The 20,794-nt window shown below is 43.5% G+C and overlaps 1 protein-coding gene across 1 annotated transcript; it reads left to right on the plus strand.

Moving 5' to 3' along the window:
- Positions 1 to 45: 45 nt before the first annotated feature.
- Positions 46 to 3,550, plus strand: snai1a (snail family zinc finger 1a). Its single transcript, XM_058632803.1, has 3 exons — positions 46 to 336; positions 819 to 1,334; positions 2,063 to 3,550. Exons 1-3 carry the CDS (start codon positions 261 to 263, stop codon positions 2,245 to 2,247), a joined length of 777 nt encoding a protein of 258 aa, XP_058488786.1. The 5' UTR covers positions 46 to 260; the 3' UTR covers positions 2,248 to 3,550.
- Positions 3,551 to 20,794: the final 17,244 nt, after the last annotated feature.

Raw genomic sequence — 20,794 nt, forward strand, 5'->3', positions numbered from 1 at the left:
AGGGGCGAGCACACCCCTACCGCCTCTGTCAGACTATTTCAGAACAGAGACGAGCATTTAGTCATTCTTCACGAATGCTACACGGACACGGTTATTTATTTGCTCAAGTCCAGTGTAAGCTGCGGACCACGCGAGGATCTATTCGTCTTCTCCCACGGAGCCGAGGACCACTTTCTCATTTCTGCCGTTTGGTTTGTTGGAACATTGCGTCGTGGCCGCTGGAGACTTTTACGCACAGTTTTTAACACTGAAAAAGGACAATGCCTCGATCTTTTTTGGTCAAAAAGTACTTCGCTAGACAAAAGCCAAACTACAGTGAACTGGAATGTCAGAATGGTGAGTTAAGAAGCTGTTTTTTCCCCTAAATGGATTAAAAAAAACAACACCACAATTTTGCATGTGCCAAAAAAAGACCAGTGTTGTTTCGCAATGTGTATACGTGTTGTTTATTAACATAAAAGTATGTTGCGTGCCTGGTTCAGTCACAAACCAGACTGTTCAAATTGGGGCCCGTTAGATGCACTTTCCCCCCTCTCTGCAACCACACAGAGCACCATTCATGTTACAAGCCCCTGTGAATACGTGGGAGGAAACGGCCCATGAAAACTTCCCATGGCTCCAGCTTTAGCTCAGTCCATGTTGAGAAAAACTCCATTTTCAGGAATAGTGAATGTGTACTCGGTGAATGTAAATAGAACTCACTTCAGACAGTGGATGTGTTGTGTGCTGTCTAAAATTCATTCTAATGTGATTGTATTTTGGTTTATTTCCAAGCACTGGCCGCTGTGTTTTAAGCATCCTCTCATGTTTCTTCTTAGACACTTTACAGGAGAGGTTTGCTCTCGCGGAGCTCTCACCAGGAGATGACACCTCAGCCACCTGTTTCACAGCAGGATTAGTGTGGGACCTCAGTGTGCTGCCCGCCCTCTACATGCCCACATCCCAAATAGAGCCCTCTGCCACACCAGGCCCTCTGGACCTCAGCTCCCCATCCAGCCTCAGTAGCAGTGCCAGCAGCAGTGGAGAAGAGGACGAAGGACGCACATCAGATCCCCCCAGCCCCGAACCAGTACACACGTATGCCCCTCGCCAGCGGATGAAATGCACGGGCGTCATGACTCACGTCAGTCCTCCAGAGGAGGAGGACAGAGAAGCCCCCATCACAGCAGCGACAAGGCCGGTCTTCCTCTGCAAACACTGCCCCAAAGAATACACCAGCTTGGGGGCTCTGAAGATGCACATACGCTCACACACCCTGCCCTGTGTGTGCACCACATGTGGAAAGGCTTTCTCAAGGCCATGGCTGCTGCGTGGCCACATCCGCACACACACAGGTAAACATGTGTGTTCAAACACTACTAAATCTGTTTATATCTAATACATTTGATTTGTAACATCTGAACAAACTGACCTTTGTCTTTTAACCATGTGATTATTGTGTCACGTCTTTTTTGTTATATGCGGTTTCTGTTGTTTGCCCCAGAGGCACCGTAAAGGTCTCTGAATCACTTGATTCATAGGTAAAGAAGTCGCAGTACAAGTGAGTTTGCGCTTGAGTCGCTGTCATGTGAGTCACCAGGTCAATCCCTCATCATTGGAACTGTGTAGTCAGAGAGAGGGTTATCAGTAGCAATCGATTTGATGAGCTTAACACTTGATCAGCAGACCTGATTACACAGTGACGCCCTGAGTAGACCCTCCACTCATTGATCACTCATTGTGATTAATGCGCAGGCAACAATGGCTCGTCGGCCAATTATCACAGCTGAGGGGGAAGAGGACAAGACGGCGGCAAATGAGTAACAAAAGAGTTAAACGGTGGCCTAAAGGCTCTCTGCTATCACACGGCACTTAGTACCTGCAGCAACTCGACAGCATGCTAATCTCATTTGGCTTTTATGGAATCATGTTAATTCAGTCAGTCTGTGACCCCACCAGCCTATCATGTGCTTCTCCGTTATCTTCTGTGTGTGTGTGTGTGTGAATGGTGTCATCACTGTATAATCTAAAAGCAGTGCCACTGAATTAATAGCACAATGTGTTTCCATTCCTTTCTGTCCAGGCGAGCGTCCGTTCTCCTGCCCCCACTGCAACCGGGCCTTTGCTGACCGCTCCAACCTGCGCGCTCACCTGCAGACCCACGCCGAAGTGAAAAAGTACCAGTGCGGCGTCTGCGCTCGCACCTTCAGCCGCATGTCACTGCTGCAGAAGCACAGCTCCTCAGGGTGCTGCTCCCCCACCGTGTGAGACACGGTGGACAGAGAGAGTGACAGAGGGACCCACTCAGAGTTCAGGGCAGTGGAGGGCTGCTGGACACAGAGATGTGGTCTGTACAAGCCCAGCTGGCCTATAAGGCCACACAAAGTGGCCTAACTTAAGAGACTTGGAGGGAATCAAGCTTTATTATGGATATGACTTTACAAGCCTCTTAGATTCCCTGTACCCTGAAAAAAAAAAACAGCTGAGGAGCAGATTTCCTTTCTTTCACCCCTTGTCTGAAGTCCTGAAGCTGGACCAATATATACTGAGCAATATTGACACTTACTTGATTTCAGAACCCTATGTCATTGTGCCCAAAGACCAAATATGTAGTGAACTAATTGTGGTAAGATGTGTTCTTTCCTGTCTCTGTCCTGGTGTGGGCCAACTCAGGATCATTGCTCAGACACAGCTGCTGAGAGGTAGGGGTGTGTGGGTGGACTAAATCTCTCAGCGTGCCTCATAGCACACACACACACACACACCAAGCAAATGCACACACAACTGTCCCTGGTACTGTGGTGTAGATAGACGAGGTGCTAACAGGTGTCACAGCCACGACCTTCGCCGGTTGATAGCAGGTGACTTCCGCTGCCCTTGGTTTGCTTGAAAAAAAAAAAGAGGAAGCATGTCATGACAAAAGAATGGCATCAGTTAGATTGTTTTCACCAGTAGGGATCCTTTAAGCTTCTGTTTTTGACTGCATCCAAACTTTCTTTCTTATCTGATGAATTCTGATATAGGAAAAGCCATTGTGTCTGTTGTTATCCAAAGAAGCTTTATTCTGTGTGATTGGTAAAGCCATGCACTCAAGGTTACCACAGTGTTAATACCAGCCAAAGCCATATTTTGTCATTTGAATAACTCTGGGTCTTTTTATTTTCTTTTTTTTTTTAATTGTATTACTTTTTTGAAACCAAAAATGTGCTTTTTTAACCTCAGTTACTATTGTGGCTTTAGAAAAAAAAATGCAGTATTAGTAGAAATTACCACAAATCATTTTGCAAATGCAATAAAGCTGGGACCAAAGACTATTAAAGTTTACACCATGAAGACATGGTTCTCTTGTATGTGATGATAATCATATAAATGGACAGTACAAAGATGAATTTTTAACTTTCCTAAACAATTTTTTTTGGCAGTGTTTTATAGTGCAATGTGCTGATGACGTGTGTTCAGATTTGTACCATGCTTGTGTGTTCACTTCTGTTTTCCTGTATGTTGTAACTGATAAATTTACATTCAATAAAGTAATTTATGTTTATGTATTAAAACTAGTCAGTTGCATTGATGTAGAACAACTCAGTTTTTATCTTTGTGGAATACTAAAAGAAATGAGTGCACTCATTTTATACGTTAGTTATAAAAGCTCCGTGTGATCATTAACTGGGATGTCTGCTCAGGATCTTTACATGAGGCGTGGTGAGCAAACTGGCCATTGTGTTAAGGCGTAATTGCAGATGTGCAGGTGATGGGAAGCAGGTGCATTCACCTGCTTCCCGTTTTCACCTGCCAGCTACGTCTCACTGTTACTGTGCAAACACTGCTGGAAACGTGAAAAACAGTTTGTCGAGGCACAGGGAGTTGGAAGAACAACGCCAGTGAATGTTGGCATCTGTTTCCAGTCAATCCCAAGATTCAAGATGGATTCATGTGTCCTTACTGCAGCTTTTGAAAGGATAGTAAGCCGCGTAATGTATATGCACGTCCTCAGCGAAAGTAAAACGCTCTCCTCTCCTCGTCCTCTGCTTAGACAGTGAGTCAGAGTCTTTCCAGACTGGAGCATTAGGTTCCCATGGCTCCTGTTCGCTCAGTCAGCAAGTAAAGCCACTAGTCAGTGTGTCTGTCGGTTAGTTGGTTGGCGGAGGCTCAATTGGGCTAGCACTGAATGAGGTAAGCTGTTCCACGGCACAGTTCCTTATTTCCCTCTGAGTCAGGGAGATGTGCTCATCTCCAGCAACGAGCATGTAGCAAGTGACTCACCTCGTACTCTTCAAACAAAACTGCCTCGACTTTTCTAAAACATCTGTGCGCAAACACTAAGCAGGTCTAATGTGGAGCTAATGTGAAGGCCTTTGACTATGGTGAATGTTCTGCTTTCTTTTACCCAGGATGCTGTTGGATGGATAAAGAATCTCAGATGTTGGAGGTTAGCTCAGGACTGTTTTGATGATGTCAGCCGGTATGTCCCGAGGTGAGGGTGTTAGCTGCGCTAGTGCAGACGATCGAAAGAAGTCCCTTACTTCATGTGGACTCTATTCTGCAGTTTGTTTGATGATCCTAATAATTACATTATTGATGAGCTGCTGCTTTTATTTAGAAGGGGAGGGGTTTTGAACACACAAAAAAACCCAGTAACAACATTTTAAGCACATCTTGGCTTTATTCTTCTACTCTCATGAGGTCAATATAGCTGCAGATGCTACACAGCCTCGATTGGCGACAAGAAACCTTCCACATTCCAACTCTCAGCTGCATCACACACTGCTGTACTTATTTCTGCCTTTTTATAGAGAAATGAAAACACAATATGCTCTCTTTCTTGTTCCTGGGGGAGAGTGGAGGGCCTGGATCTGAAATCTGAGAGCGTTTTCCTGCTGTGTGCTTTACAGTGCCAGAGCACTCACTGTAATTTACCAAAAGTGGCTGCTATTTATGCCATAAAGCATGTGTTTAACATTCCTGAACCCCACTGTGTTTGTGTATTCCTCGGTCTCATACTCACTCACTCGCTCTCTCCCACTCACTATCTGCCTGCCTCTATGGCTGTATTTCTATTTGTGTGTGTGTGTGTGTGTGTGTATTTACTGCTTTTATAGGACTTTCTTTTGGCATAAACACTGAACTTGTCAGGACCAGTAGTCCTTCTTGGGACCAAAACCTAATAAGGCATAGCCTCAGTTTAAGTTTTGGGCTAAAATAGATTAAACAGTGTTCAGATTTAGGTTAGGGTTAGGCATTAACCAACTAACTAACTGGTTGTGGTTAAGGTTAGGGATAATGCTTTGTCTAGGCTGTCCAAATGAATGTGCTGTGGTCTAAGAAAAATAGCTGCGCAAACCTATGTGTGTGTGTGTGTGTGTGTGTGTGTGTATGCAGAGTTTTGCAGCAGCGCTTTCTCTCTTTACAGAGGGATCATCTCTCTCCCTCTTTGACAAGGCCAACAGGAAGTGGGAGTTTACATTGGCCTACTTTGTCCAAAAAAAGCAGGTCTGGTTTGAGGAGCTGCACAGCTCAAGTGCTGTTTCTACAACTGCACTTTGCCACTTCCATTGCCATGTACCATCCCCCCGTCAGCTGTCCCACCCATGGCTTCTCATTTAGCCAACGTTTCAGGGTGGAGCTGGGTGGCCAGGAACTAAAGATGGTGCGGGAGCAGTTTGGTCTCATAGCATGGGAGACAGGAAGGAGCTGTCACAGTCCCATAAACTGGACTCATCTCACACTCAAGACTTGAAGAGAACCTCTGACTCTTTACCTCATTGTGGTTTTGGTGCCCAAGATGAACCCTAACACAGACCCTGAATATGCACATGCTGAAACTCACACTTGTGACTGTCGACTGAAAGTCACCATTGTACTGAAACATTATAAAAAGCAGTCACCATGTTACTTACAACAGAGCCATCATCATCATGCTTAATTAATGCAAACGAATAGGTAGAGAATGCAGTTTTGACAGCAGTGAAACCATCAACTTATCCTCAGCTGTACACCTCTCCCCTCATGTATTACTCCCTTGTCTTACTCAGATTAGGACTAGTAAGATTAGCGCGTCTCAATGTCTGTTGCTTTGTTCAGAGCAGTTCATTACTCACTGATGTTTTGGTGTTAATTACTTTCGATGTCTAATGTTTGGTGGAGTTCTCAACCCTGGAAAATCTGCCCCGCTCTTCTTCCTCTGTGACTCAGTGAGTTCAATGTGCTGATGTAAACATCAGAATCCAGAGCTAATTCCACTCCACAGAGCTGCAAACAGGCCAGAGGCACAGCGGCTGCATGTGGTAAATAAGAAGGCCAACAGCAGTAACACCACAAGTATGTCTAATGATGGATTTGATCAGGCTGTAGAATTGCCCCAAGGCTGGATCGGAGAAGTGGTTGGGTGGGTGAAGGGATGGGGGTAGGGGTGCATATTAAAGAGTAATGAATCACACACCCAGTCACAGGGTCGCCGGCTATGAATGTGCTCTCTGTTGGTTTTCCTGGAGCCTGGCGTTTACTAACTGATGACGCAGGCTGGACTCGATCAGAGACATGTGTTGCTCGGGACTTGATGCCAGTGAGGAGCACAGTGAGGGAGAGTAGACGGGGGAGAGGTAGATGGATGGATGGTGCATGAGTTCTTTAGTTTTCCTCTGTGGGTCCTAATGGGGCATTGCCTCACACAGGGGCTGCTGGGACATGAAGGGAGAGAGTGAACCCAATTTCTGGCCCAAAAAAAACACACATTTCTTGATAATCAGTGCTACTTGTGTAGCGTCTTAGCTAGCTGTGGCGCATCTGCATATATATGTGTGTCAACAGGACACAAAAGGCAGATATTATTGGCTTTTGCTTGTGGTTTGGTATCATGTGTTTTGGTGTGAGTGGAGGTTCTGTTAGGTCGCTCGGGTGCCTTTTGCCTGGAGCTCCCAGCGGGTCTTCAAAACAGCCCTGCTTAAAATGTCCAAACAAAATGTTCAGTGTCTATCTATCTATCTATCTATCTATCTATCTATCTATCTATCTATCTATCTATCTATCTATCTATCTATCTATCTATCTATCTATCTATCTATCTATCTATCTATCAGTGAGGACCAACTGTCATGTATAACCCACGTTACTAGCACTGCTGGAGTGTAGCCCATACGCCACCTGACAGGAAATTTCACCTGTTTGCTGTGGTGGAATGCACCTTAGCATATTTTCCCAGACATAGTGCACAGGGACGTTGGGCTGTCGCCGGAGGCTTTGACAGAGTATTATGAAAGTGGTTCCACAGATTTGTGCCCACCTGTCGGGACATGTCACTGTGTAACTGTGCGTAAACAGCATCACACTGTGTGCTGGGAGAAAGATAATCTCCCACTGCGTCCTTAGTTTTCAAGGCTCAGGTTTGTAAAAAATAAGAAGCTTGTGCATGTCTGTCTGTCTGCCTGCCTGTCTGTCTGTCTGTGTGAGAACCGAGTGACAAGATCAACAAACACTGCACTTTACGTGCAATACTGTTGAATATGTTTCTACAGATTATTTTTTTTAAAATGAGGAATGTAGACTACTGCTATCTGCTGATAAAGAAAGTAATCTCCTCGCATGCAGGTGCATGACATACTGTATATGCCGGTTGTTTGTTCAGTTGTAGTCAAAGTGATGTGTACAAAATGCAACTCTTTCAACTTCGTTCACGCCACCTTAATGGTCAGCCAGTGACACACCATTAGGATGCTGTGTCCAGGGATTTATAGCCACACCAATATAAAGTATAGACATGTTTGGTTATGGTTACAACTACAATTTAACTGGACCACTCAAACCAAATGGATTTTTATTTGTATAATGCTAAATCACAACATTCATTACCTCAAGGCTGAGACCTTACAATATTTTATGGAGAGAAGAGAAACCCAACAGTTCACACCGTGAGCAAGCATTTGGTGTCAGAGGAGAGAACTAAAGAAGAACAAGAAGAAATCTCTGACAGAACCTCAGTCAGTTGGGGTGAAAGGAAAAATGGGGGACAAAGGAGAGGTGAGGGACAGAAAGGGGGGAGAGAAAAGGAAAGAGTGTGGCAAGGTACAGGCAGAAGAGAGAGACCAGCCAGCAGGTAACAGTAGGATTAATTTTGGTAATGTGATATTTTCATGCAAGCAGTGGCATGAACTGTTGCAAGAAAAAAAAAGATACTGATATTGATGTTAATCACAGCATAATAATGACGACATACTACACATAACAATGGCCTCGTACGTGGATCTGGATCCTGCAGCCCAGGTACATTTTTATATTATTATTATTATTATTATTATTATTATTATAATAATAACAATAATTATAATAACAGCATGACAGGGAAATACTACTGTTCTCACTCCAGTATATAAGCCCCAGCAGGGAACTGATTTATTCCTACCTCCTTTCAGCTTGTTAGTATTAGTATTATTTCTGATTGTACATCCCAGACCAAAACAGTGTAGCTGGTGGATAGTTGTTAGCATTTCAAGTGTCATTTATTGTTTTTCTACCATCACTTAACTTCAACATATTGCCTTTTTTATGCGGAGCATTAATTCACCGACTGTTGAGGGTTGCGCTGTTGAGCATTTCCCATTTGCTCCACTGGAGATCAAAGAGGGTTGAGACTTGTGGAACAGCTGTGTGACATCACACCACAGATAGAAAACACTAGTAAAAACCAAGACTCTCCAACATACACGTATTTTGTCCTCAGTTTCCCAGAATGAACTCACTCTATAAGGTCTAACAAACAAAATGGCCCCCACAAAGACGTGAACACACATTGATCACCTGAGTGGATTTCACACTGTCTCCAGCATCATCTGATACAAGCAACTGCAGGTGAACCCACAGGAGAGACTGTGAGGAGTGGTCTTCCATGTAGGAGGCCCGTGATGGAAAACACCTGGCACACACATCTATACCCACAGGCCGTGCCTGTCATTGTGACGCACCAAGTACTGCTTATGCCACAAATGGCTCAGAGGCTCCAGGTCTGTAGGAGAGCGATCCCCTCATGTGCAGTTCCAACTTTCAAACAATTCAACCAAACAGAGAAGCAGTTGATTTTGCACAGTTGGTTCCCAACGATAGAAATACACACACACAGTGTGTGTGTGTGTGTGTATAAGCAAGTACTCGCACAATCTCATGTCTATGCAGCAACACAGACCTGCGCACACAGTCCTGCACATGTTGAAGCCATTATCCTGTTGCTTGTTAAGTCATTACTCTGTAGCTTGTTATTTTCTCAACCAAGAGAAAGCAATCTATCCACAAAGGAGTGCTGAGAGATTTGCCACCCGACTGAGCCTTGGGATATGGGAAGTTACCCTGAAATTTGAGGAATGTGGTGGGGTCTGAAGCCTAAAGAACACACACACAAAAATCTATCTTCTGGAATAGTGAAGCTTGTTTCCGCGAGTCTCCGGGTTGTAGCTGCAGCCAAGAGAGTATGAGATGTCCAGGGGGAGGGCGTATTATAGACATTACTGATGACAGTGCAGAAACGTTTCAATGCACCAATAGGACTTGGAGGAACCGACATAGTCCGGGAGCTTTGACATATTCATGGTGGATCTCAGACATCTGGTTTCTATTTCCCACCTCTCTCAGTGTGTGCTGGCAGCAGGGCCTTTCAATGAAATTGTCTATTCCACTTCCTATGCTATCAGTTTAGCATACATGTATGCAGCACAGAGTGCGATGAGCGCTTATTAAATTGCACTCCACTGCTTCTCCTGCATTTATTAGCAGGGACACCCCGTGAGCAGCCATTTTCACAGCATCCTCTCCTCTCTGTGAGCCAGCACACTCTCACCACACTGCTAATGAGTGACACATGCCCCTGAGATCTGCTGCTGACACCTAAGATCAAAGCCCTGGAAGAGAAGGTTTTTGTACCCAGACCCCTTTATTCCCCCCCCCCCCACACACACACACCCTCTCTTTGACACCCACGCGATATGTCTAGGCTCAGCCAAATGGTGACACACCTGTCCTCCCTACATGGAACACAGGCTGCAGTGGTGTGGCTGCCTTATGCTTCTATTCACACCACCAATGGCATAGTAATGTGTATTCCAGATGTGGGTGATAGGAGATCACATAACACCATCCAGTAATAGTTGCATGTCACTGTAAGAGCTATAGACTGGACATTGTGCTGTGAGTCAATGCTATTCATCTCCACTGAAGCCTCTGGGTGGACGGTGGACATATTAAAGCAGGAAACAAAATTATGGAAACCTGATTGCAAAAGACTGGGTCAACACCAAATCTCATCTTGCTGCACAGTCCCCACAGGGCCTTTCATTAAATCAAGTGCTTCACCCAACTCCAGCTGAAACACTGTCCAAACAGTTTCCATACTGCTGAAGGCCGTCAAGAACAGAGCTGGTAGAAAGGGGGGGGGGGGGGGGGGGAGGGGGGTGTTCAGGGCTAAGGCAGGAAATCCCAATGCAGCATGAACTATTTTCCTCCATAGTTCCACCAGAACAGCTCTTTGTACCAGTCCCCCTCCCCCCTCTATTGGGCCTCTGTCTCTGACTACCATCCACTGCTGTTCTACAAGGCAACCGCACAACTACCACTGTGGAAAAAACAATCCAAATCTCTGTCACACACACACATGTATGCACTTCACACATGGGCTGTTAGCCCGCAGTGCTGGGGGTTGTGGAGTTGGGATCAAAAGCTTGGGGTTCCCCTCCATCTCAGTCCAAAGTCCCACTGTGGTTAGGCCATAGACAGAGAGGCACCTTACTTTACACAGAGCCCCCAAACGCCAAAAACACTTAAATACACAAAAGACAAATACACAACGGGACTGGAAACATTTCCTTTACTGCTACACAACTTCAGCGCAGGAGCAAAACGATCTGTAGCAGATCATCTTTTTTGTTTTTCATTCTTCTCATTAAACATTCCTTGGCAGGAACTGTCAATCCCCTCACCATATCACTTGATCACGGAGGACACTCATGCTCTTCATGTGACTCCAATAAAGAAATGAGTCCGCAGAGGAATATCACAACAAAACTCCGTTTTGTCTGCGACTCTCATTTCACTGTGACGCACATTCCACTTCATTAAGACTGATTGGACGGAGGAATGGGAGAAATTCAGGTCACTGACACTCATGAGGGACCGGGAAAGCAAATATCACTGTTTGACTCCTTGTAAGTGCAAAGTGCTCAATGAATGTGTGCTTCCATGTCGCAACATCAAATCCAGATACAGTGCTGATCTGAAACAGGCCAGTGATTGACTTAGATTTATTTCATGCAGAAACGAGACCTCTTGCAAAGACAGAGGCTTCCAAAAAACCCCTACAATGGGACAAAGTCAAGGCTGTAGAATCGGCAAGTGTGAGTGTACTGTATAGTTGGTGGGAGTAGCCGAGGCACCTTGCAACAGCTGGTTTGAATTATCCATGGGGTCGGGGGTAGTCAGCTCGAGGAGGTTGGGTGGGGGGGGGGGGCAGGGGGGGGCGTGGAGACTCCTGGCGCCAGGATCGGGCCAGCAGGTCAGGGAGGATGACGATTACCAAAATACTAGCAGGCAGCAATAGTCCAGCAAAGAGGGGGTGTTCCTGACTCACACTGCTCACAGCTACAGGATGGGCAGGCAAGTGGACGGCAGTGAGGGAGTGTATGTGTTTGTGTGTTTGTGTGTGTGTGTGTGTGTGTGTGTGACAGAAAGAGGGACGCTCCTACTTCCACTTCCTATGAGATAGCCCCTTCCTGTCATTGAGAAACACCGTGTTCGTGTGTTAGGAGTAATAACCTGTTCATGTAATGTTCAGATGTGATGTGATGTTTATATCAACCTGACACTGGCACAGTGATCCACACGTCACATTAATGTATACAGTAACTACATGGTAATACTCTCAACATCATTTTGTTATAGGAAATTAATATTTTGGTAATATGTTATTTTCTAGGGTAATCACAAAGTGATAGCTTGGTAATAACAATGGAAACGTGTGCGGGTCATATTATTTTGTAATAAGGTAATTATTAGTTTTTCATGTGACTGTATTACACTGATTCTCATTACCAAGTTACTACATTGATATTACTTTGGAAATAACACATTATTACTGTTATATTATCTCCTTAGTTACATAGTATTACCATTGTTATTACCAGATATTATGAACATATAATAATCTCCCTATAACAACTATATTACCATGCAATTAATTTGGTACTGTACTGAATGTAAAGTGTTACCTTTTCCTTTTTACTATATGTTTTTTTGGTTTGCTTTTCTTCCTGTTGGATTACCATTCAGTAAAACCAGCTGCCTGCAAGGTGCAGTTCGCTCATAACTCTCCTTTCCTGCTTCCTCGACCACATGTGAACAAACTTCAACACTGTAGTTACTTGTCGCACACAGTGGAATTGCGCCCTCTGCAGGAGAATTTGTATAGCCCATCATATCACAACTTACAGTTCACTGGTATATTTTGCTTCTGTCCTGTAAGAAATAAGATAATATGAATATGTTAAAGTGTATAGGACAATGCTGCTGTATACCTGCAGAATGAAGATGGGGAACAAAAGCACAAACTACAGGAGACTACAAAGAAAAAAAGGTTAATGGCATGACTTTGAAGAAAGTAATAAAACATTGTCTAAAAAAAATCCTTCTCTCATTATTCTGGCATTTAGCAAATAGAAATAAATTTGGCAATCCTAACGGACCTAAAACAGGAAAAATGTCAGACAGTGAGAAAATAAAAAGCATATGTGTCTTTTTATATAGATAGATAGATACTTTATTCATCTCACAGAGAAATTCACAGTATAGTGTATATAGTGTATGTAAACTTCTGGTTTCAACTGTATTATTGTGATTTAAATGAGATTTCATAGGCTGTCACAGTCACTGAGAAGACACTCTTTGAGTCAGGTAGAGAAGTTCTGTCTCAGTGTTCTCGTTCCATGCTGGTTACTAATTAGTAATCCAAATACTACCTTTAAATTATACTTTTAACAATACCCTTGTACGACTTATTTATTCACGACTACTCACTTAGGCCTTTTGCATTTCCTCCCTCTGTTTTTAACATCCCGTTTAAATCAACACAGCACAAACAGCTCTTAATGTTGTCGACGCTGTCAGTCACGTTCAGTCTCAGATGTGATTCATACTCTGTGACAGAAGAGGGCAGCACAGCTCAGCATCATGACAGCTTCCACCGGCCGTTTAGAATAGAAGAACAAAAGGGATACAAGTTAAAAGTTTAGAACGGAATAATAGTATTTGATGGAAAACCTGACATAACATGACAAGACAGTATTGAGGAAAATATAAAACCTTTAGTATAAAAGAGGAGAAGGAACCAGCACAAGACAAAAGGTCATTCAAAAATATAAAGTACAACATTTTCAACAGCAATATTAGTCATGATTTAACAGCCCTGTTTAAAACAGTACATTGATATTGTATTTTTCGTGCTGTTTGTTGACAATTCCAAACATTTTTTTTTTATGCCCTTTAACACTAACGTCCAATTATAGTTGTTGTTCTTATCCCCCGTGTTTTACATCAGTCACAGGTAAGAAGACTCCCTTAAACTCCAACCTCTGATGTTCACACTATTCTGGTACTGCCAATTAGGGGATGACAACAGACTGTGAACACAGTATTGTCGTGTGAGAAGAGAGGAAAACTGACACACACACACACACACGGTGCCAGCTGTCCCAAGTGTCAGGCCTGCAGCCAGGAGGTTAGCACTTCTATGAATGCCAAGCTAAACTTTGTGCTCTGAGTGTTGCAGGAACACAGGCTTTCCCTCAGGACTCTCTTCACCTGCTCCTGCTCCAGCGTCTTACTGCTCAGCGTCCTGGGGCCCTGCATAACTCTGACTAGTTGTTAAATGTTGGCAGGATCACTCAAAGTCATGGATAGCAGCCGGTGGGAGTCGTGGGACTGAGACTGGTTACCTCGCTGCCTGAGGAAGAAAAACAGAGCCACGCAAATGTGTAAAAGTGCAAATGAATACCCACACAGTCATACACGTATCTATGTGCCAGCAACATTTTTCTATCACAAGTCTTTTATACTTGCAAATATGAGCTCTTATTTATGTAAATCTGTTGCCATGTGACTGTGATTCACTTTTTTCTTTTTGAAGTTCAACTGCTGGTAAATTAGCCACTAAACTAGGAAACAGCACACATTTAAAACTGCAGTATGTAACTTTTAAATTAGTGCTGTCAAACGATTTAAATATTTGATCGCGATTAATCGCACATTTTTATCTATTCTAAATGTCTCCTGATTTCCTTTTGTCCCATTATTTTTTCTCATTTTAATGCTCTAAAGTTCCTCTTATTGTGAGAGTCACACAATAATAAAAGAGGCTGTGTATCAGCCTGCAGTGCTGTGAATAAAGTGCAGTTCTTCAACACAGACGCAGTCCCGTGGTTTAATGTGTTGTTGCCGTAACAAGCTAATCCGAGCTAAAGGAGCTAGCGATCTACGGTGGGTCTGCCAGCTTGGTTGCTAACACTGCATACGTCATTACTTGGATGTGGGGAGTGTGTTGAGAAATGATCCAGGCTGCGTTGGATACGGAGAGCCCACTTGGAGACGGAAAAGCGCACAGCACTCGCCATCCACTCAAAACGTAACGTTAGCCTACTACTACTCTCTGGCCGGCTCACAACGTTACTAGTTGCTGCAACAGCATGTGAGGCCAAAAAGAACGTTAATCTCACGTTAAAAACATTGACGCCGTTAAAATGGGTTTGCATTAACGCCATTAATAACGCGTTTAACTGACAGCACTATTTTAAATATACCAATGTCTATTACATTAAATGAATTCACATTATGCCCCTCAAAGTATCAGCTCCACATGCTGCACGACGACATTGTGGAACTGCACAGAGGCAGTGATAAGTTACTGTGTGTGTCAAGACAGGTGGCAACAATAGCAACATTGTGCTAGTAAAGCGAGCTGGACTGAAAACACAAAGAAGTGCCCATGAAAGGTTTTAGAGGTTCTTTCAGCAATCAGATGGGAGAAATGCTTCTTGTCTCCACCTGCTCTGATGTTACAAACACGCTCTCCATCAGATCTGATAGTATTGCTTGACAGAGCCTGTTTCCAGATGAAGGACGTACAGCACATTCATAAAGGATTATATAAACACGATCTATCAAATCACAACATACATTATATCAAGGCACTTTACACTGTAAGGCAGAGACCTTACAGAAGAGAAAAGAGAAACCCAACAGTTCACACCATGAGAAAACACTAGGCATCAGTGGAGAGACAAAAAAAAGAGGAAGAAATCGCTGACAAAGCGAAACCCAAAGATGTGAAGCATCCGCCTTGGCCAGTCAGGGGTGAAAGGAAAAATGGTGGACAGAGGGGAGGGGAGGGACAAGAAAGGGAGAGAGAAAAATAACTGTCCCTCCTGCATCTTGTCTTCTCTGCCTCTTCTGTACCTGCCATGGTCACAGAGACGTGGTCACACTGACTTATCCCTACAGCCGACTTCAACTGGGTGAATGGTTGCTGCCAGCCAGCCACTCTGCACTCTTCTGTCAGCTCAGAGTACTTGAGGTGCTGGAAATATTCCTCCCTCCCAAAGAACAGGGAGCTTGAAGATGATGAGGACCCTCTTGGAAGGTAACATGAAGACACACAGTTCCCTTGCTTTGCCAGGTGTGAGCAGAGACAGAGATGTTGTTGGATTGATGACGGGAATGCGTGGCTGGTGTTGGTTGAAATAGTTGTTAGCACTTCTCCAACAGCTTCCTCTGTACTTGGTTGTAGCACCACCTGCAACCTTAGGGGTCCCTTAAGGATTTCTTTAGGTGTGTTTAAAAATATGACTCAATGACACACTGGAGCCATAGCTGTCATCCTGTTACAATATAAATACCCTTTAGCACAGATTCTCAACAGTTTACCTATTCAGTGTGAGTGACTGCACCTGCCTCCACTCTACTGTCTGACATGTCTTTGTCTAGAAAATGCAAAAACACTTTATTTAAAATTCCTATCAATGAGAAAATTAGTCGAAGTAGGCTGCAGGTACCACTGATAGGGAAAGGACTGTAGTCCAGGGCTGTAGTTAGACCAGTGTTGGGTTTCATATCAGACTGCAACCAAAATGATGACAATGTTGCTTCTCTACATGTTTGTTAAACATGTGATTGATAATGTTTACTATTACATTCTGTCATTTGTGGTCTTATGATACCCTCTGCTGTTGGGAAGGGCCCAGTTATGTTTTTACCTGACTGTTGTATTTGCAGCTCATCATAGAAACGTTATATACATATATATATGTAGATATATATATATATATATATATATATATATATATGTATGGACAACAGCAGACATGGACTCAAATATACTCTTTAGGTGTGACCAAAGCAGGTGAATGTCCCAGTGAATGTGCACTTCTGTAGATAAGAAGAAAAACTGGGGAAACACAAAAAATCTGAGAAATGATCAAATCTAACAACACATCCACACAGAAGTAGAGGATAGCAAAGGTGGGAGACACACGTCTTAACAGCTGAGAGACCAAATGTGACACATCATTAAAAAAAAGAATGAAAATGATCTGATAAAATAAGGCAATGTAACATCAGATATCTCAGAGAGCTTCCAGAATCCCGCCACAGTAGCACACTTCCAAAACATAGGAAAACAAGGCAATCAGAGATGGCAGATGGCAGACACAGAGCCACCAAAAACAATACTTCACTCCCACTCTGTGGGGTGAAGTAATAAGAGCCAGTTGTGTCCAATGAGCAAACAGGGAATCATTTTCATCGCATTAAGCTTCCCAGGCATTAAATATGTTCAAATCTATAATACATTTGAATGAGTGGTCAGGGTTTCTCAGGGAAGCAAAGCCTGTGTTTACTCAAACTGTGCTGGACTCAGATGTAGAACATCTACTTTCCATATTCCATCTAGTTCCAAGTGGCAGGGACTGACCGAGCCTGGAAGCCAGACCACCCATGCATACATTAGTCCTTTATCAGCCATCGTAGTAGTATGCAACATTTTGTCAGAAGGCTTTGGGGTGAGGAGGATCTGTAATGAAATGCCTTCAATGTTGACTTTAACTGATAAATAAGAAACAAAAGAAAAAAAAAATGCATGGTAGATTGTACTTAGTATGCAAATCTTGAAAAGGGAATAAACTCTCATCACCAAAAATGTCACCAAGGGCCCAGCTGGAAAACTTGACATGTCTACCATGATCATGATAGTCATAGGCGTGGGTGTCAGGCAGAAGAACAGTCAGACAGTTTGTCCACCGTCCTCCACACTTTGAGCTCATGTGAAAGAACAGGACCTTGTGTAAAACAACATTGCAGAGTGGAAACATTTGAGTGTAGAAAATGAAGAAATGAGTGTGGGTGACACACAAGCACCGACATTAGAAGAAGAAAGAAATGATGTGACAACCAGTTTTACTATTGTTGTTACTGTTGTTGTTACCCTGTCTTAATTCTCTTGAAATGTGATTTCATCTTTATAGGTTCAAAGAAAAGTGAAAAGAGGGGAGAACTGTGTTTACCATGGATTTTTGTATCATCATCAATCATGTCGAGGAAGGGTGTACCAAGTCCACGGGCCTTCATGGCGTCCAAAGAGAGGACAGCACCTGGACAATTTTGGGTTTGGACAAAATCTATGACGTCGAAAGCCGGAGATACTGAGCTGAAGGGAGAAGCAGAGAGTAGAAGAAGTAGAAGAAGAACATGAAGACTGAATCATGTCCACAAAGGGCTAATAAATAATTAAATGGACAACCCAAACGTTATTATGTCTAAAAAACAATAAATAAATGAATAATTTAACAATGTTTTGACCAGTTTTGAACTGAAATTTTTTTGCGTTCCTTCAGGTGTGATCATTTGTCCATGGCTGTTGTCCAGAGGTCTCCCTCTGTTCCAGATGATTGTTGTCCTGAGTGATCTGTGTCGTCTGTGTCCTCTCCCTCTGCGTTGGTGCCATGGATGACAGGTGATGCTGTCTTCTGTAGCAGAGGTGCATTCGGACCATGCATGTGTGTGTGCACAGGAAAGCCTGTGTCAACTGTGAAAGGGCTGACATGCGACTCACTGAAATGCCTCTCATTGTGACAGCAGCTCTGTTTAAATACCAATTATGGTCACAGGCCAAACACTGCCACCTGCATCCCTTGACATCTTTAAGAGATCCCAATAGGAAGACGAGTGAATTAGATCGGGTTATGCTACTGTCTACGGCCTGACAGTGAGATGCTGCGGGTCACTCACTGAAGTTGTTTTCAGGCAGTCGTCCCGTCCAAGTCTATTTAAAATCGAGCAGAGCAAGTGAAGTCATGGCTCACCTTTAAGAAACAGTGATTTCACTGGAACTAAAATAACAAAACACGGGCATCAATGTGTGGTAACAGTTCAACTTTATTATGAATACATAATAATACATTTGTTTCCTTTATTTTGAGTAATGTATTAACCTTTCGTCATCTTATCCATGACAATGTACAGCAAACAAGGTCGGAGTAAGAACTGCCTTCAAATCAAATAAAAAACGACTTTCATGTTTTAAATCACACAACAAATGAATGTTAATGCTTTGGATCGCTCAGTATAGAAAGACCTCCAGGCGATGTGTATAAAAGTCTGCGCAGCCTAGTTAACCCTTTGCTTTTTCTTTATTGGGCAGCAGCGGGGGCTGCAGCGGGGGCTGTGGTGGGGCTGCGGTGGGGCTCTCACTGGGATCCTGGAGTGCGTCAGATTGTCTGCAAGCCTGTGTTTGGATAAGGCAGCACGCCCATTGTCTCTGATGCCCCAGCTGGGCCGAGGTATGCCTGCATGCATCCTGAAATAGAAAGACAGCTGAGGGCTGCCATGCATACAGGGCAGGGCTGGCAGGGTCGAGCAGGCCCACTGACCCACACCACAACTTAGCACAATGAAAGATGGGCTATTGTCTGGAGCCACGGGCTAATAGCTGAGGTATCAAACCCCTGAAGGCTCGCTAAAAGACTGATTAAGTCTGTTGTGTGTTTTTACAGGGTGGAGTGGGTGTGGAAGAGTAACTGGGGCTTTAGAGTGTGTGTGTGCCTCGCGTCTGCCTGTCTCCACTCTAATGAACCAATGGCTAAGACCTGAGCCTGCACAGTTGCTGCAAGGTATTGTGGGCCGCACAGAGGGCGATTACAGAAATATCCACCAGCAATGAATGCTTTGATCCAAAATGAAACCCTGCTTCACTGCCCATTTTAAGGTTACGGCAGTACAACCAGAGAGTTGTGTTAATATTCCATCCAGCACACTTTATTTATGTCGCACATTTGAATCCAGTGTAGTTACAAACAACTTATAAGTGAAATAAAAGAAGGCAGAAATTATTATTATTATTATTTGGTGACTACATTTTTATAGTTTTTTTTCCCATTTACATGACATTAATTGTGGAAGATGTAAAACAGTAATGTAATGTAATGTAAGTAAAAAGAATAAATAAAAATGTAAAATGTAAAAATACAGTATGTGTATCCACACAAAGCAGTAGCGATGTAGAAATGAGTGTTCATGACTGCATATACAATTATTTAACAGTAATTATAACAATAATAACAGTAGTAATAATAATAATAATATTGATGAGGTTGACGTTGTGATAATCCACTGATTTACATCCCTCTTTGAACATGGTATGACAGGATCATTTTTTAATGTTTTGATCACGTAGATATTTCCATCCCATAACTAACATTGAGTAAGAGAATATTCAGGAGGTAGGGAATGGTTCAATTCCCTGTTTGATAGGATTCTTGCTACTCTTATAGTTATAGATCTATAGATCTACATATATATATATAAGATCCTTTGGCAGCATTTGTGATGAACAGTTGAGAGAGATGTGACTGGGTTGTGTGCGATTAAAACGAGGCTGAGAATGACTGCAGTCATAATTCCCAATCTTTCTCCATCTCACTGCCTAAGCCTGCTGGTATTCGGCGCATGATGATCTAAAACAACTGTGACCGACCCCCAGATCAAGTCTTGATGCCCAAAATGTCGGCTCCTCGCTCACATATCACCAAACACTGGGTTGGCCAATCCCCAATAATGAACCAAGGACTCTGCACCAGTGTTTTGTGGTTAAGGCCTACAGCTGGACACCCATTTGTTTCATTATATATGAGAAGGTGATTCAAAGCTGTACAAATGTGCAATAAGCAAAAAGTGAGCATTAGAAAGTCTGGCCACGGCAACATCTAAATGATTTTCAGGAACACTGGGGATGAAAGGAAAGCGGTTGCTCTGGAAGTCAGCTGTTGCAGGGGGCTGTTGTATAGCAGTGCTGAGAGATGTGTTGGAGACGACGCTAGTCCTGTGTGCACTTCATTGTGTGTGCGCGCCTGTGTGTGTGTGTGTGTGTGTGTGTTTACGTGCCGGAGTATGTGAACTTATTTAAAGCCAGCGGCTCTGGGGACTTTGGGATTCATCTCCTACTCATGTGTTATCAGCATGCCAGCTTTTCAAATGCTGCACCAAGTGACATAGTACATAAACCAGCCTCTGCCTCTGAAGAGCCCCTTGTCCCAGAATAGCTCAGACCTCGTCTATCTAACTGATGCCCAAGAAAGTTTAGGCCATCGCGGCAACACCTCTTAGTCTGCCACAGGGACAGATAGTGGTGTCAACAAAGATGGCGGCCCATCTTTTCTTGTTTCTGGTGGGCTTATCACCTGTACCAAACCTAAGAGTAAGAGTGACATTGGCGATAGATTTCCATCTTCCCCTTATCTACATG

The sequence above is a fragment of the Solea solea genome, chromosome 6 (assembly GCF_958295425.1).
Source record: "Solea solea chromosome 6, fSolSol10.1, whole genome shotgun sequence".
NCBI lineage: Eukaryota > Metazoa > Chordata > Actinopteri > Pleuronectiformes > Soleidae > Solea > Solea solea.